At 34.9% G+C, this 19878-nt stretch overlaps 1 protein-coding gene across 3 annotated transcripts in view; it reads right to left on the minus strand.

The window, feature by feature from the left end:
* The window catches only part of CHN1 (chimerin 1), a 192626-nt gene that overhangs the window by 110174 nt on the left and 62574 nt on the right, over positions 1 to 19878 (minus strand). For 2 of the 3 annotated variants that reach the window (XM_011226216.3, XM_034654759.1), the window contains exons 5-6: positions 17023 to 17054; positions 14608 to 14721 (exon numbers count right to left, since the gene is read on the minus strand). In XM_011226216.3, the coding sequence (XP_011224518.1) occupies positions 14608 to 14721; positions 17023 to 17054 (146 nt within the window). Of the gene's footprint in view, positions 1 to 14607; positions 14722 to 15321; positions 15352 to 17022; positions 17055 to 19878 lie in introns of those variants that run through there. The other variant, XM_034654760.1, reaches the window with a different exon arrangement.

The following is a 19878-nucleotide window of genomic DNA, read 5'->3' on the forward strand; positions in this document are numbered from 1 at the left end:
CTCAGAAGAGCCTTCTTCGACTGCAATTTCGTGGACTTAGATCAGATTCTCCTTTAAATAGTCTTGGCACCCTGCACTTTCCCTCCACAGCCCTCACCTCCGGTTTTAACGGTACGAGTGTGGGACAACTGCACTAAAGCTGAACCCTCTGACTACCTGATAAATTCCACAAGGCCAGGGATCTTGACTTTCTTCTTCATCTTTGTACCCCCAGCACCCAGAAGAGTATCATAACAATTTTTAAAATACAAAGCAACAATAAAAAATACCTCTGCAAAAGGATAAAAATACTATTTATTTTTGGGACAGTGGGACTATAGGTAATATTTCTCTTTTCCTACTTTTCTGCATTTTACATATTTTCTATAGTGCTCGTTAATAAAAAGCAAAAGTTTATGATGGACCCACATTTAAATAAGTAAATATAAGTGAAAATCAGGCTTTTAAAAAAATTGAGGGAATTGAAACTTGATCTTATGCAGAATTAATTCAAATAGAAAACTGAGCACATATTTATTGACAAGGAAAATGTTCTTGATGTACAGCTAACTGAAGAAATACACCATACAACAGTGTACCTGATATGAAACCATTTTATGGTTATATAAGCCATATAAACATTATATGATTATTTTATGATTTATGAAACCTTGACAAGTACTAGAATTTCATACACTACAACCTTTAACTGTGATTATCTTTGGATAGTGAAATTAAATGGTTATTTTTTTGCTTTTCTACATTTTTAATGTTTTCTGTTTGCATACATGTTAGGAAAAACTAATCTCTTTAAACAGTTACTTCTCGTGCATTTACATTTTGGTTCAATTTGCAGTCCATTTTTAGGAATACACCTACTTTTTTCAAGTAAGAAATGCCTTATATTAAACTACCTACTCCTTACTGTGTCATATCAATTATTTTCTATAGTTTGTCTTATTAAAGCATACTTGATCTGAAGGTACTTCATAGAAACTGGATTATTATACCAGTATTTTTTAAAAGCTCATGGCACTGATAACATGGTATTACATGTTTAAGTAAATTATGGTAGCCTTTTTATCAATATCAATTTTCTGATATTGCAAGACTTCTAGATTCTCTTGTTGTCATATGCGTTATCACCTACCCTTACATCCAGAAAACTTCCCCAAAAGTGATCATAATCTTAACAGAAGCAGAAAAACATTTTTGAAAAATTATTCTGCAGAACATTATTTTCCACTTATTCCAAATAGCACAAGGTTTGCAGGAAATGAAATGAAACCATGGTAACCAACTAAACCTATCATGAGCTATCAGATCAAAAGAACACACAGTACATTACACATCAACGCCTACCAGCAGCATAATCTTTCCCCAGTTCTTTTTGATCCTTCTTCCTATACAGGAAAAAAGCTTTCAACCGGTTTTTATCTTTTAAAAACGTGAAAGCCCCTTTACCAGTATCTACTGTGACTCTCTGACTTTACCCAGGAACTCTGGCTGAATTTACCTTTGAGAGTCAACCTAATGCTCTAAGATTCAATTAAGAATTACTGGGTTTTTTCCCCAATCATTAGCAAATTATATTTTTTACTTCAATGAATTTTATCATTTTTTTAAATACAGAAGCAATAGTTTCTTCATACTAAATCTTCAGCACTGTAAAGATAAAAACACATTCTCACAGGAATTTCTTCCTTAATAGAATTTTACCAGCCTTCCAAACTCAAAGCCACAATAAATTAATCACAACTGCACATAATACAGAAGAGCCCCATTTTGTCCTCTTGCCCATTCCATCACCAATCATCAATCCCAATCATAGGAACTGAAGCTAAATCCACAGAATCTAGCTCAATATTTTCTTAAACTACCAACCATCAGCAAAAACTAAATAAACAAGGTATTGATGGATTGTCAGGCATTAACTGTTTACTACATAACCATTCAGCCAGACAGACAATAGGGCAAACCTCTGTAAAGACTAGAGATGATCTTTACTGCTACAGTTAGCCACTCTCTCATAGTGATCACTTGAAGTATTTTCTTTCTTTTACATAAAAATATACGTAACATGCCACAAAATAAAATGTACACATGCCATAAAAATATGTGTATTTTATGCACGACGAATTTCTGAAAGGATAGGCACCTAATTGTGAACAACATCGTTTCTAAGGAGTGGAACTAGAAGAAGTATGTGGTGGAAAAGAAAGGTAATTTGGCATTATATAAACTTCTCTTATTTGAAAGAAAAAAAATTTAACCACATCCATGTGTTGGTTTCATAATCATAATAGATGTAACAAATTACATAGATGCAAATATGCTATTATTTTTATAGATGACTACTGCTATTTTTCTTTATCCAAGCTTACTATAAAATTATTTTTATAAGCACAAATGATCACCAAATGATTTTATAATGAAACCTTAGCTTAAATAATTAAACTTCATATATACTTGATTTAGCTTTTCTCTTTTTTGGGGGGGGAGGTGAAAGGTTAACCCTTAAGGATTAGAGTAAGTCTTATCCTAAAAGGCTTTAGTTATTTATTTTTCTAAAGATTGTATTTATTTATTTGACAGAGAGAGAGACAGCCAGCGAGAGAGGGAACACAAGCAGGGGGAATGGGAGGAGAAGAAGAAGCAGGCTCCCAGCGGAGCTGGGAGCCCAATGAGGGGCTCGATCCCAGGACCCTGGGATCATGCCCTGAGCCAAAGGCAGACACTTAACGACTGACCCACCCAGGGGCCCCATATACTAAAAGGCTTTAAACAGGGTTCGTAGGTTTTATAAAAATGATAATGTGTTAACTTAAAAATCTTTATTAAAAAATTCAAAAGCTAAGAGTAAATATTGTACAATATTTACCTTAGTGTACTATAAGACATCATAATTTCCAGTGGGTACCACAAAATGAAAAAGTATTGGAAAATACTGAAAGATAATGCACATAAACTATTTACCATAGTGTCGGCCTGACTCAGGGAATATTCAGTAATGTTAACTCTTATTATATTTATAAAACTGTTAAGTCCATTAATAAGATATTTATGTATGCCAAATCATTCGCGGGAAAGGAGGCACATTATCAACACATTCTGGGGCAGTAGCTGGTTACCAAGAAACAGATCTTAAATTAAGAGAACCTGGTAGGTTTTCTACTGCACCTTAGAGTAGATGTGTAAGTCTGGTTCCAATTTCCCTTTACAAAGCAGATAATCAGAGTCCGAGTTACCTCTCTCATATCAAAGTTCCTGTCAATAAGCCCTAAGATGTACTTAAAATTCAACTCCATCCTCAATGAAATCCTCAGTGGAATTTGCCTTATGTTGTGCCTTAAGAATACAAAAACCAAAAATATATTGAAATCAGCTTTTTTGATTTCTCTACCTTCTGTTTTAAATCCATTGCAATGTATGCATACTTTTGAGATGGAACTGAAACTTAAATAGAAAGTATACAAGTGATTCAGAGGGGAGGGGGTGGGGGAAGGGGATAGCCTGGTGATGGGTAGTAGGGAGGGCACGTATTGCATGGTGCACTGTGTTATACGCAACTAATGAAGCATCAAACTTTACATCGGAATCTGGGGATGTACTGTATGGTGATTAACACAATATAATAAAATAAAATTTTAAAAAAAAAAAAAAAAGAAAGTATACAAGTGAATAAAAACCATACTGAGCATAAAAAAACATGACAAACGAAGTCAAAATCACAATGCGGTACCACTTTACATCCATTAGGATGTCACATCTACTGTTTATTTTTTTTTTTTAAGATTTTTATTTATTTATTTATTCGACAGAGATAGAGACAGCCAGCGAGAGAGGGAACACAAGCAGGCGGAGTGGGAGAGGAAGAAGCAGGCTCATAGCGGAGGAGCCTGATGTGGGGCTCCGATCCCATAATGCCAGGATCACGCCCTGAGCTGAAGGCAGACGCTTAACCGCTGTGCCACCCAGGCGCCCCACATCTACTGTTTAAATCAAAGACATAATAACAAATGTTGGCAAGGAGTGGAGAAATTGGAACCCTCATACATCACTGGTGGGATTGTAAAATGGTAAAACTACTTTGGAAAAAAATTTGGCAGTTCTTCAAAATGTTAAACATAGAGCCACAATATGATCGAGCAATTTCACTCCTAGGTATGTACCCAAGGGGAAACAAAAACATACATCTACACAAAAACTTGTACACAGCATTATTCATACTAGCATATTTATAGCAATGTTATTCATAATAGCCCAAAGTGGAAACAACTCAAATGTTCATCAACTGAGGAGTGCAGAAACAAAATACAGTATTATTATTCAAATATTATACATTAATAAAAAGGAATAAAACAGTGATACATGTGACAACACAGGTGAACCTTAAAAACATGCTAAGGGAAAGAAGTCAGTCACAAAAAAAACACATATTACATATGATTCAATTTTTATGAAATGTCCATGATGTATAAACCTAGAGAGACAAAAGTAGGCCAATGGTTCCCCAAGGCTGGAAGGGTTGGGAATAAGTAAGAAGTGACTGTAAATGGGTATGGAGTTTCTTTTTAGGGTGATTAAATGTTCTAAAATTGATAACTCTGTGAATGCATCAAAACCCATTGAATTGTACAGTTTAAATGGCTGAATTTGTATGCTAATTATAATTAATAATGGTTTCGTAAAAGAGAGTAAGATAAAATAACATGCAAAGGCAAGCTTGTGAATAAAGTTGGGGGGGGAAGTTGCAATTTTGTAATATATAGAAACTGAGTGGTTGCTATACGTAGAAGTTTCAAAATACTCTTTGGACAAGAGGTAAATCTTTTTCAATCCAAGAAAAAAAAAGTTTAAAAACTCAGAAAACAGGAAGAAAACAAATCAGTTAATCAATTAGCCCTTACTTTTTTTTCTCTCTCAAATACTTTAGCAAGAAGTCTTTTAGGCTCATTTATCAAAAAGGGGTGTGAATGGGAGCCTGGGTGGCTCAGTCGGTTAATCATCTGCCTTTAGCTCAGGTCATGATCCCTGTGTCCTGGGATTGAGTCCTGCATCCAGTTCCTTGCTCAGTGGGGAGCCTGCTTCTCCCTCTGCCTGCTGCTCCCCGTTTGTGCTTACGCTCTCTCTGACAAATAAATAAAATCTTTAAAAAAGGGGGGGATGTGAAAAAGAAAAAAAAGTGGGGAGGGAATCTATCAGAACTCAGCAAACAGAAGAAACCTGGTAGATTTTTCCCCCTTCTTTCCCCCTCTTTGCTCTCAGCATTTAATTCTAATTTGTTGACTGAAAATGAGAAATAATATCAAAGGCTCGTAATACTCAACCTACATTTTTAAAGTTTTCTCTCCTTGTAGACAGCTCACTTGAAAAACCATTAATCAGAGTGCCTGGTGTGCATGGAGTCCGGAAAAACAGAAAGTGAGTTAATCAAATGTTTAATGGAATATCTCTCAAAGAGTGCTCCACAGAGAGATTTCATGAGGAGGATTAGTCAAATGAGCTTGTGAAATGCAGTATAGTTTTTAAACAATACTCACGGGCTCTGAGAAGTACTGTAGGAAAGAAATCCAACCAATTCTATTTTATGGCAGGCCACTCACAGGGTTCCTCAAATTCACCTCTATACCAGAGACAGTGCTGCCAATGTTGGCCAAGACGCCCCTGTTCCACAGACCCTGAACTCTAGAACACTATCTTCTGTGACTTCCTTTTCTATTGCCCCCAATACTGACCAATTCCTTTTCTAACCAATTATTTAAATAAGTTGATACATTCCATTTAGAGTGAAATCTTCAGAGATTTGGGAGTTATTAGCCTCCATTTTGACCCAAGGTTGTAACTAGTACCTTTGATTCTTCCCAAAATGAAAATCACACTATTGAATTTTTTGTGGGTGATTATAAAAATGATACACATGCATTGAAAAAAAAATCAGGCAACTCAGAAAGATTCTTTTAGACATCTCTCTGCTTACATATACACCCAATAGATACATAATTTTATGTAGTATAAGTACGTAAGTATAATAGTGGTATTATAAGTAGTATATATAGCATATATACTAGTATATATAGCATATATACTATAATAGTAGTATAATAGTAGTATACTATTCAACATACTTATACATAAGTATGTATAGTAGTATACTAGCTTATACTAGTCATATAAGCTACTAGCAGTATAATAGTATACATACTGTCCTATATAATGAATTTTATTTTTCAGATTAACATAGACCAATACATATTTCAAAATTTATTGAATAAGAAATAAGATACATTTTTTATTTTTAAAAAATTTTTGATTTAAGTAATCTCTACCCCCAACATGTGACTTGAACTCATGATCCCAAGATCAAGAGTTGCATGCTGTTCAAACTGAGCCAGCCAGGTACCCCAATAAAGTATATTTTTAAAAAATATATAATAAATATGTCCAAACATATTTACAATATGCTTTCTCAGTCTTTAAATTCTCATTTGTTCTCCATTATCTAAAATTTTCCTAAATAATTCTTATCTTAATGGTCAGCACAAAACTAACAGGAAAGTGCTAAGCACTGTGGGTATAAAGCATTCTGTAGAATATCCAGATACAGAATTTAGGGATTATCAAGACTCTTGCACATACGTCATCTTGCTCTTCTCCCAATTTAGAGAAGCTAAAATGAGTCAGACTCAAAAGAAATGTCTTTGGAGTTGCCAAATCTGTAGTTAACATTTCTCTTCATCATGAGCCCTTCAAAATCTATTAAGATATCTAGAAACCCTTTTAAAGGTTACTTTTCAGCAGCCAAAGGAAAACCACTTACTAAATTAATTACCTAAATAATTCTGCTAAAACTTAGGTTCCACTACCCTTTCCCTTTCCACTCATTATTCTTTTTTTTTTTTAAGATTTTATTTATTTATTTGACAGAGATAGAGACAGCCAGCGAGAGAGGGAACACAAGCAGGGGGAGTGGAGAGGAAGAAGCAGGCTCATGGCAGAGGAGCCTGATGTGGGGCTCGATCCCATAACGCCAGGATCACGCCCTGAGCCGAAGGCAGACGCTTAACCGCTGTGCCACCCAGGCGCCCCTCCACTCATTATTCTTTATTGCTTTCACAATGATCCTTCCAAACTACAAATGTAATCATCACCCTCTTCTATTAAAAGTTTTCAGTGACTCCCATTTCCTACAGATAAAGTCCAAATTCTTAAGGATGAAATACCAGGCTTTCCTGGCATACTGACTGTTAAAACTTCCTGCACCCCCAAGCCCCAGCAGCCTGCCATACACCAGATGTTCCACTCTGTTCTATATATTCCTTCCTTGGCTGTTTCTTCCCCAAATGCTTGTTTTTCATCACATCCTATTCTTCTACCTGGCAAACCTCTAGTCTACCTTTAAGAGCCAACTTAAACGTCGTTTTTCCTGACCCATGTAGATAGTACTGGCAGAATAGAGAAGCTCCATAAACGCTACTATTTTTGATGAGGCAGTTATCTGAGGGATTAACTCCCCAATTTAACAGTGACGACCAAGCTCCTGACTTCGACAAAAGGCCTTGACACATTTATAACACACCAGGGATAAGTATTTTAAGGTATATATTACTCAAAGTACAATGGATTTCACTGTGCTAAAATCAGTAACATAATTAGGTTTTCCAATCACCTTCGAAATACTGAATTATTTTAAAGTCAGTTTAGAAAATACTTTAAATCAAGTTTGAAAAAAATTATAGGCAAAAGAACATCAAAACAGAATTTATAAAACTCTGGCCTCATATACAACTTTCTTTGGAGCTAATACCAGATTTTCTCACTATTTATCAAAGCTAAAACTGAGTATACTACTTTAATCAGACGTTGATCAGGACTAAAAGATTTGAAGAATTATACCATAGATGGATCCTCACTGTTGAACAAGGAAACTATTTTAATGAATAGCCACTATGTTATACTATGTACTTGTTATCCATTTTCTCTCCTCACTCAACCTGCTTCCTTCTTTAAAACAGGAAAAGAAAACCAGATTTTGTTTGTTTGTCCAGACTCCCTCTCAAGCCTTATCTTCCAGAAGAAACTGACCCCATCTCCCAGCTCTAGAGCCATATGCTGGTTAGACAAGCAATCAGTACATGCATTTCCCTGCAGATTGTTATTGGCTCAGGGGTGTGAACAGGAGAGCTGCGGAGGCCTGGTCATCTTGAAAGGAAGGAGGCATGAGAAAGGAGAGGTTCCCTTGTACTCTATGGCCAGGCATAAACAAGGAAGCATACGACTCTGATTGCCCCCAGCAGCCACTTTTTGACTACAAGAAAAGCCAGCCTTGGACCGGAGCTGATGCTGTGAGTGGCCATGAATAGAAACAAGATAACAAGTCCTTGATAACATCACTAGGGTACTGATCATCCATGTTAATTGCATTTCCAAATTTCTCATTATGTGAGGTATTTCCTTAAGTAATTTCTTGTTTGAGCCAATAGAGTTTGTCTATTTTGAATATCAGATAATACTTGCAGCTGAACTAATCTCAATTGATAGAGAATTTGATTCTTAAAAAAAGGATTCTGCTAATTACAGACTTTTAAAAGGTCTCTTTTGCAAACGAACGGGATTATAATCCCCACTTTACACCTAGGAAACTAAAGCTCAGAGAGTTTAAATATATATAATAAGGTCAGGCAACCAGAACTCCTGTTTGTCAGGCTCTAAGCCACTACAGCTATTTCCAAAGTTCCACAGTGAGAGTAGGTAATCACAATTATATTTTGTGACAGATGTTTTTAAATCTCAACTCCTGATTCCCTCTGAACTTCTTCTCTTTCAACCTGTATGTTAACGCCTGTGTGGTGCAGTCAGTAAAGCATCCAACTCTTGGTTTCAGCTCGGGTCCTGATCTCAGGGTTGTGAGATCAAGCCCTGAGTTGGGCTCCATACTCAGCAAGGAGTCTACTTGGGATTCTCCCTCTGCCCCTTCCCCTGCCTTCTCATGGGCTCTCTCTCTCTCTCTCTAAAATAAATCTTTTTTAAAAAAAAATGTTTCTTCTTCCAGCTTTCTTTTCTGGTTTCAGTAAAATACATACTTATGATTACATTTTTCTTGTCATTAAAAATGAACAAATTTAGCAGATCAGGCCACTGAGAAAAACGGATATTCTTATATCAAAGGGAACCAATGTTATCAAAGAGCACAATAAATCAAAGTAATGTATAACTTTAGTCCTGATGCCATATTAAATGTGCAACATCAGTATAAAGAGGTGTTTAAATATTTCAAGAAAGAAAATTCCTGGATGGAATCCAAGCGAGCATGTCCCACATTAAACGAATGGCTTAGGAAAATAATAGTGAAATCCTAGAGTTGAGCTATGATTCCACCTATTAGCACACTCAAGGCAAAAAAAGTAAACAACTATTGAAGATCACAATGTTATTTATATATTTGTTCAGACAGTAAAGGCTTTTTTTGCATTCACATCAACTCCATAAAAATATGAATTTTTCAGATAAATATCATGAAAAACCTAGTTTTGATGTGTTATGATTAGACCTACATGCAGAAATTGTTTAGACTCTTATCAGGTATAACAGTGGCAATGAGAAAATAGATTAACAAATATTTAAAAGCTCATTTCATATGAACACTTATATTAGCTCTTCACTGGTCTTTTCACCTTATTTCACTATTTCCAAAAATTCAAGGTACGGTACTTGGGTAACTCTATCAGTTATTTACAGTAAACAACTGTTTTGATAGGTCATTGTTCAAGAAAATACAGGAAAAGATGAAGAATTTCATCAGAGAATTAGAATCTAAAAAAAGAAAGAAAGAAAGAAAATTCTGTACCTAAGTAACACAAAATATGAAACCAGGAACTCAGTGGATGGGTTTAACAGAAGATCAAAAATAGCAGAATATAGAAATAGTGAACTGAAAGACAGGTTAATAGAAAATGTCCAAACCAAAGTTCAGGGAGATAAAAGTTGGAAAGTTAGGCCAGAGAGGAAAAAATTTAGAAAAGTCAGAAAGTAATTTATCCTGCATAAACCTGCAGTTAGAGGAATACTAATGGAGTTTTTCAAGTGAAGGGAAAATAATTCCAGAAAATGCAAAATTACAGGAAAGAATGAAGAACAACGAGCGGCTAAATATATGAGCAAATATAGACAAATACTGACTTTTCTGTATAAACAATAACAATAAATGATACTGTGAAGTTTAAGATATATGGAAATAAAATATCTGAAAATAACAAGACAAAAAAGTAGGAAGGAGGGAGATGGAATTTAGAGTGTTCTAAGATTCTCCCATTGGGAAAACAATGGCAACAAGCATTTATATTAAATATAAGTGAGTCAAGGACACATTTTAACCTCTAACTTAACCATTAAAAGAACAGTAAAAGAATGTATAACTCAAGTTAAGTGGGAGAAAAAATTGAATACAAAATTGACTTGTAAAATAAGTCAACAAAGAAAAAGAAACATAAAACAGGAGAGTTATACAGAAAATAAGATAGTATTTAAACCAAAATATATCAGTAATTGCATTAAATGTAAATAGATTATATACTTTAGCTAAAATTAAAAACTTAAAAACATCATAAATAGAAATAAAGGATAAGTCACAAACTTGAAGGAGACAATTCCATTCCTATATAACCAAATGATTAGTATCCAGAATAAATGACTTTCATGAATCAACAAGAAAATGCCAGGGCAAGGAATCTGAATGCAAATTTCACAGAACAAGAAATGTGAATAGTAAATAAACATGAAAAGATGCTCAACCTCATTTGGAATCAGAGACATTCAAATTAATCAGCAGACACCATCAGACTGACATAATGTCTGATAGTATTAAGTGAGAACAAAAAGGAAACCAACAGGAATTCTTATACAGTGTTGTGGAATAAACAGTGCAACTACTTTGGAAAAAAACTGTCATTATCTAATAAAGCAAAAGGAGCAACTTTACATCTAAGTAAAAATTCTAGAGAAAATCTTAACGTATACCAGGAGATATTTACAGGATTATTTTACATGGCAGGACTGTTTTTAACAGCACCAACCTAGAAACCACCCACATGTCCATCAATAATAGGATGGATAAATAAAGTATACTATATTTATTTAGTGGACATAGCAGTGAAAATTACAGCCATGTTCTACAGTATGGAAAAATCTCAGGAATATAATGTGGAGTGAAAAAAACTGAAGAAAACATTCTACATATCCTATTTATCTGAAGTTCAAAAATGAACAAATCAAAACAACGTATTATGTAGGGATACAAACATATATAACCCCATAAAGAAAAGTATGAAAAAGATAATCAGGATAGGTTAGCCAGTGTGAGGGATAGGAGGAAGAAGGAAAGATTAGGGGAGGTATAAACAGTACAAACAAAATAGCAATGGCTATTTCTTAAAACACAGGTTGAGCACTTAAGAGTTATATTAACATGTTATTTAATAATTTTTATATTTCTTGTAAGTATTCCTTTGTATATTCTTAACATTTAATAAAAAGGACAATATAAAACATGCACTAGTCCTACCCCTTTTCATTTGTCACTCTATATAACACTGAACCTAATTTTTTTCTTCTAGTGAGAAAATTATATAATGACAAAGTATTTTTAAAGAATTAGTTCTAAACTATGAAAATCATGAAAAATGTTTTCAAAACCAAACTCCTTAGATTATCTTAGGTTTTTTATAACTGATACTTACAGTATATCATTAAACTATAACTAATCCAAATGTTGTCAAAATCAATACACAAAAAATCCCGAAGTCACTGAAATACTTCATGCTTCATGAGTTATAATCTAGTGCTTGGGCTGGCATTTTATCTTCAACTACACATTCCAACCATGTGGATGCCTGTCTGTATGCTTCCATTGTATAAAAAACTTTCACCGAGCAACAATCATTTCTCTTGAACTGAGTGGTCAATATGAGCAAAGGCAGAAAAGTCAGAAAAACCTGGCCTGAAGTTCAGGCTGAGAAGGCGTATAGGAGGAGATGCTGCTCAAGAGAAAAGTAAGATGTTAACTACAGACGACCTCCCATGCTCCAAAGCAACTTATATTGTTAAAAAAAACTTAAACAATCTGAACACCAAAAAAATATTTGATATGGGATATAGTGTCTGATACGATGTGAGGTGAAGGCCTCTAAAGGCAGTAGTGCCAGGGCCTACAAACATCTTCAAGTGGAACTAAGAGAAAAAAGAAGAGTGGGGTCTTGGTTTCAGTCTTGTGGACTGACGAAATAATAGTGTCATCAGCTAATAAAGGGAATAGAGATGTCACAGTATGTTTGGGAGGAAAACTGATGAGTTCAGTTGGGGACATTATGAGACTGAGATGCCAATGGAGCAACCTGACTTCAAGGACTTGTTCCAACATTAGGGCCTATGGTTAACACAGTAAATACAGAACGAATACTGACGGCTATAAATGATGAAACTGGCTCCAAACAGATCATGCATTATGTTGGAAACAAAACAAACTGATGCGAATTGGGAGAATCATCAGTTGAAATGGGGAGTATCAGATATATCAGTATGACTTCTTTTCGTATTCTCCTTAACACCTCCCTGCTACACATCTAGTTCAAACAAGGAAGATCATATAGCGGCATATAAATTACTCATAATGTGTATTCACAAACTCCCTACTTCCACTACAGCCCCTTTTACTCATTACTATTTATTTTCCGTGTAAAATTTTATGGTCATTTTCAATAACAAAAGGAAAGCTGTGTGTTTCCTACAGACATATGAATTAAAAACATTCCCATAAATTTCATGTTCATCTATTCTCCAATTTCTATTCTCCGATTTCCTGGACTGAAGTGGATGGGAAGTAATTATAAAATTACAGTGTAGGAATACAGTCGCTATATTCCTACAGTTCCTACAGGAGGAAAAGCTTAGGAGCTTTGGGTGCTACTTTTCTCCACACTAAATCTTTGGCCCTAGAGTGTGCATTAATGTCATTCAGTGAAAAGTGAGTGACAGCCACGCTAGAAGATGAGTGGCATGATGGTATAATAAAAAGTACCCGAACCTTGCAATGAGGCAACCCTGAGCTCAGATTCAGTTCCGTAATTTACTGTGTGATCTCAGAAGGATTTAGGGCAGATGGCAATAAAGGGGAAAGGAAGAGAATGTTGTGCAGATATCTGTCTCTCCCTCACCCCACTTTCATCTTTGTTATTCTGGTCCATAAGTCTTCACGTGTATGCTCATTTACCTCAGACACACAGATGACCAGACTATTTGGAAATGGGGTATTGCAGAATCCTAGAATTACAAAATGTTTGGTGTAGAAAGAGGAAGAAATTGACTTCAGGGAATTCTGTGATTTACACTGAATCTGCCTTTAGTTCATTTGGTGGTAAAATGAGTGAGTATTTGAATTCCCAGCCCAGAATTTTTTCCCCTGTATACCATAATTTAAACCTGAAAAACAACATAATTAAATAATTGAAGGGGGATTTACACTTTATAATTTGCCATAAAAAGCAAATTTCCATGCTTGCAACAAGGTTTATTCTCCAAGTACACAAATGATTCAGAATTCAGTAGAAAACAGTACTGGATTATATCATCCTTTTCGTCAAGAAGATTAAGTCTTGTAGATGGGATTAAGAGCAGTCCCTGCTCACTCAAACAGGCATAAGTGATTGGAGAAGGAGTTCTACACAGTCATATTAGAGCAACAACATCATCTTCCTGTTCTCTCATTGGCTACCAACAGAAATTGCCATGTCTTTGAATTCCTTCTTAGGAAGTTTCTACTTTTAAGTCTTTTCCAAAGATGAATGAATGCACAAAGACAATTAATTATTCCAAGCCTTTGGAGAGGCAGCAATGGAGAGTGACTAAGAACACAGACTCTGAAGCCAGATTATCTGTGTTCAAATATCAGCTACACAAATTTAAATGTATGACCTTGGCCAAGTTACTCAACCTCTAGGTTCTCAGTTTCCTTCTCTGTAAAGTGGAGATAGTAACAGTACCTACGTCCTAGAGTTGCTGAGAAGATTAAATAAGGTTCGAGGCTTGGCATGAAGTAAGCCCAATGGATAAGCATGCTGTTCTATTCCTGTTCTGTTATTATTGTGGGGCTAATGGAAATATTTGTTTCTGGGCACTGTACTATAAGCTAAGAACAGCCAAAATACTAGGCAAAGTTCAGTTGACAGGAAAGAGCCGAGAGCTCCCAAGAAAAGCTGCTTCAATCAAAAGCTAACCTAAGAGAAATGACATTGGCTTTAATTTTATGAGTTACAAAGATCTTTTCTCTTTAGTGTCTTTCCTTATTCAAGAAATAGATGGGGGCTGACATGGCAGGACAGATGGGAGAGAACTGGTAAGACGGAACAGAAGAAAGCAGCTACAATAAAAACGCTTTAAAAGTTTTTCAGTTCTTAATTACTGAGTGCTACCATTCATGAGGAATTTTTTAAGGGTCTCGAAGCTATTAAAATGGTAATTAGGTCCCAAGAAAACAAGAACCAATTCAATTACATGCTGGATGCTTTTAAAATTTAAAGCCCTCTATGAAGAGAGTTTTAAATGAAGCACAGTTATAATTACAGGTCCATGACCAACCTTAGAGCCAAAGTGTAGGTTCCTGGCTGCCGCTGGCTCTCACGGATAAGGTAACTCCCCTCAGCCACACTCAAGAGCTGGTCGGCTTCCTCTCGGGAGATCATGCCGTGAAACCTAAGAAAAAAGTCAATTCAGAAACTGAATGCTTTCTACCTTTTTCAGTAGAGCAAGATAAAACAAAACCCTCCACCCTCTCCTGTTCTTTTCCAGACAAAGTACTGCCATATAATCGAAGGGGTGCAGTTGGGTTTAACGCTGCTTGTGTTTCTCTGGGCCTGGCCCCTGGCCAGCTTCTCTGTGGTAACAAGAACCGCACCAGAGGAGCTCTCCAATCCATTTAACAATTGTGAAATCAAAATTCACATCCATCTAAGGGAAGATCAACCACCTCTCTCAAGAGGACAATTCCCTTCTTATGTAGCTGTCTGACCATAGGGACATACTAAAAAATATACAGCAATGTGTCCCATTCCTTCCTCACACTAGTGGCACTGCTCCAGAACTCTGGCTCACAGTCTAAGCTGGCAATTTTCCAGGACCCTGGGTTGCCCTTAATTGGCATGATTGCCCAATAATGTGCATAATCTGCATCACTGGATACTCAAGCCAAAAGCAAACAACAGTAATACTTGCTTTCACTCCCTGCTAAAACCCTACTTTTGATTAACAGGGAAAAAGGCATGAAGAAGAAAAAACATAAATAACATTCTTTACACAAAAACAGCAGATTCATCTATAGCATTCTGACATGAAACACTGAAAAAGAAAAAAGAAGTCAGTGGTGATTGATGATTACTATTAAAAAGAAAAAACCATCTTATATTTGTATGGTGATTTATACTTAAAATTTACAAAGAACTTACACATATATTATATCCTTTCAGTAATTCCAGGATAACTGAATTGAGGGATTGCTCAAGTGAAACTTTGTGGTTTTTACTGGTATGAAAAAACAACAGTCACTTGACTTTGGAATGATAAAAGGCCCTGAAGTGGCACCTTAATAATTTAGGGATTTTACTAGGGGGCAAGTGGCAAGTTTTTGGAATTTTTCTCATGAGGATGATTCAGTCTTTCTCAATTTAAGTCTTAAAACAGTTCATGGTACGTATGTTCAAATCATGAACATCAGAACATCTAGGTTTAAAAGTGGACTCTGGGAATTTCTTATCTCCATATATTTCTCAATCTTTCAGAACCAGATCCATTGGACTCTGCTGGAGGCAAGAAGAGGGTAACCTACCCCAGGTGGTAACACATACCATTAGATTAGCATATTGGCATATTGTTTTAAGTTTACATGACATGAGTTAATAAAGTTAGTAAAATTTAATATTTCTTTGTTTTTAAAAACTCAATTAATTTAAAAGAAAATCACATTCAAGGATACAAACTTTGGGACAGAACTTGACAAGGATATTTAAAGAACTGTAAAACCGTTCATACCGTTTGAAACAAAATTTCCACCCCAGAAAAGCTTTATGCACCAGGATGTTTCTGATGGTATCATTTTTAATAATATATTTTAGAAGCAAATTAAATGCCAAAAGCAGCAAAGTGACTAAATTATGCTACAACCATAAAAAACATCAGTGGCTCCCTGCCAACTCGTTTGTGCCTATGTTCTATTTATAAAAGTCTTGAAAACTTACACAGAACTTAAAAAATTTTTAAATACTTGTTATATACAACATTGTATATCTGATATGATCTTAAGTCTTGAAAAACAGATGATTTTATTCCAGGAATGATGGGATTATAGGTGATTTTTATTCTTTTTTCCAAAGGGCTATATTTCTTTTTTTTAATAATCAGAAAAATTAAGCATTTAAAAAATTATTACATTTTTCATAAAATAGAAAAATGTTCATTATTAATATTAAATGGAAAAAAACAGTCTATAAAATTATATGTATAATTTCTCAATTTTGTAAAACCATTAGGAAAATAGATCCTCAGAAGGTAATACTCAGATTGTTAACACTAGCTATTTCTGCATAGCATAACTTTACTTATAGAAAATCTGGAAAATAAAGAGAAGTATAAAAATACAATGAACCACCCTACCCTGCTGTATGCACCTACGTGAATATACATTGATATGCTTAGTATACACACACAAATGTATATATACACAAATATATACATTTTCCTCATACACTTCTAGGATTATTTACTTATATGAATTGCACCTTTCTTTTAACATCATTCCATATATACATTTTTCCAAGCTATTTTCTTCTCTATACTTGTCTTTATTTTCCATATTTCACCAATTAGAATAATTATATTTGTAATCAAAAAAATAATTTAACTCATTCAAACTTGAATACCTCCTTCATCTTGCTTTTATTTTTAGCAAAATCTCTTACATATTCCAATCTATAAAATGTTTTTCTCATAATCCATACTTACTCTCTTCCATAATACTTTGGTCTGTTTTCTACCTATTTGGGAAGAAAAAAAAAGATATTTGTGAATATGCAAATGTTCAAAATCTAACTCAACATTTTGTATATGTGGCAAATTAAAACATATATTAAGAAAAAGAATAAGATTCGAAAAATCATAGTCTGGAGTCCCAGTTCTATCAGCAGGTTAATCGTGCCATTCAGACTTGTTATTTCATCTTTCGGATCTATTTCTTATCTAAAAAGAGCCGTGTAAGTAAAAAGAGTTGGATTAAATTTAATCTTTCATTTCTAGGATTTTACGAATCTGAAAAAATATTTACATCACTTTATCCAAAAAGTAAAATAAAACATCAAAAACTTAATGCCACGATTGTGTCAGAACAGATTGCGGCTTTCTCTTCCTTCTTGTTACTCTGTATTTTCCATACTGTTCACACCTCAATATAATCATGCCCTTTTCTTCTCCCATCAGCTCTTCCCTCACCAGAGTTTATCCCTCTCCTCCCCACAGCGTTCCACGGCAGGTGTACTGGCTGTGGTTAAAGAAAGGCCCTGCAGAAAAGATTCTAAAGAATTTGTACTGGAGTACACTGAAAGAGAGTATTGGCCCATTCATTCAAGAAACGTTAACCAAATGTCAAACATGTGATAGGCACTGTCCTACCTAGAAGGGGACATATTGCTATAATAAGACAAAAACTGTCATTACATTTCTGAAACTTAGAGACAGATAAGAAGTTACAAGGAAAAAAAAGGGAAAATAGAAAGTAGTAATAAGTGCTATAATAAAAATAAGAATGGGTAATGTAAAAGGGAGGGCTAATGAGGTATTTAACTTGGGTGGTCAGGGAAGGCCTCCTTGAGACGGTGACATTTCAACTGGGTTCTGAATGACCCGAATAGATATTTTTCCAAGAAGACATACAGACGGCAAACAGACACATAAAAAGATGCTTGACATCACTAATTATCAGGAAAATGCAAATCAGAACCACAATAAGATTTATTACCTTATACCTGTTAGAATGGCTAGACTAAGAAACACAAGAAACAATAAGTTTTGGTGAAGATGTGGAGAAAAAGGAAACCTCGTATGCTGTTGGTGGGAATGCAAGCTGGTGAAGCCACTGTGGAAAACAGTATGGAGGGTCCTCAAAAAATTAAAAATAGAGGGGCACCTGGCTGGCCCAGTCAGTACAGCATGTGACTCTTGATCTTGGGGTCATGAGTTTAAGTCCCATTTGGGCATAGAGCTTACTTTTTAAAAAAATTAAAAATTGAAATACCGTAAGATCAGTAATTCCCTACGAGGTATTTACCCAAAGACAATGAAAAACACTAATTCAAAAAGATAAATGCACCCCTGTTTATTGCGTGTTATTTACAATAGCCAAACTATGGAAGTAGTCCAAGTGTTCACTGATGGATGAATGGATAAAGACGATAAGGATAAAGGATAAAGAATATTAGGATAAAGATGTTTGTATACACAAACACACACACACAATGGATAACTACTCAGTCATAAAAAAGAATGAGATATTGACATTTGCAATAACATGAAGATATTATGCAAAGTGAAATAAGTTGGATAGAGAAAGAAAAATACCATATGATTTCACTTATAAGTGGAAGCTAAAATACAAAATGAACAGACTATCAAAATACAGAGAACAAATTCCTGGTTGCCAGAGGGGAGCAAGGGGGGGGGATGGGTGAAATAGATAAAGGGGATTAAGAGGTACAAAATTCCAGTTATAAAATAAGTCATGGAAATAAAAGTACAGCATAGAGAATATAGTCAATAATACTGTAATAACATTGTACGGGGACAGATGGCAACTACACTTATTGTGGTGAGCACTGAGTAACCTATAGACTTGTTGAATCAATATGTTGTATACCTGAACTAATGTAACAATGTATATTAATTATATTTCAATAATTTAAAAATTAAAAAATAAAATTACAAACAGATTTTAAAATATTTTAAATTAATAAAAAATTTTAAATCAAAATAAATATATTTACACCAATATGCACCAATAGGGGAATAAGTAAGCGAATTCATAGTACATGCAGTTTGGAGGAACGATGCAGATCTACAGGGACTAACATGAAGAAGTCACCAAAACAAACGACTGAATACAAACATAAGCTATGGAATAATTATACAGTATGACACCAACTAGGAAACGCCCATGTACACTAATACTTTAATATATATTTATAGACTAGAGAGATATCTGGAAAAATATATACCAAATTCAAATGGTTTCCTTCCAGGAAGCTTGGGGAGAACTAAACTGATGGGCCCATTGGGAAGGCAAAAGAGAGACTTTAGTATTATCTGTAATACAATTTTTTAAATAAAGAATGCATTTATGTGTTGCTGATATAGATGATATTACCTTCAAAAAACAGAAATTGAAATTAACTTTTGTGTAATTTAATATCGGAGTCTCAGACACATTAGAATATATTCCCCTCAGTGGGGTCCCTCAAACCATAAGATCTTTGCAGGTGAAAGGACTTTATCAGGCCTATGGGAATGAGGTAAAAAGAAAGTTCTTGAATACACTCTACTCAATGATGAAAATTTTGGACCAGTACAAAGAAGTGGTGTGGCTGAGGTACTGATGGCCTTAAATGGTGCAGCAGTCCAACGGTGTTACAACCCAAGACGATACTGATTAGTTGATAGTCCTGCGTTAAGTGCACAATATGCTTCCATTGATTGCCTAAGTAGTCATCTTCGTAACACAACTGATGAGGTCTTACATTGCTGAATATTTTGGTTTACCCAAAAGAATTTTCAATTAGAGGAAATTAGGTAAACACCGGATGCTTAATACAG

Source organism: Ailuropoda melanoleuca, chromosome 2 (genome assembly GCF_002007445.2).
Source record: "Ailuropoda melanoleuca isolate Jingjing chromosome 2, ASM200744v2, whole genome shotgun sequence".
NCBI classification, from domain to species: Eukaryota; Metazoa; Chordata; class Mammalia; order Carnivora; family Ursidae; genus Ailuropoda; species Ailuropoda melanoleuca.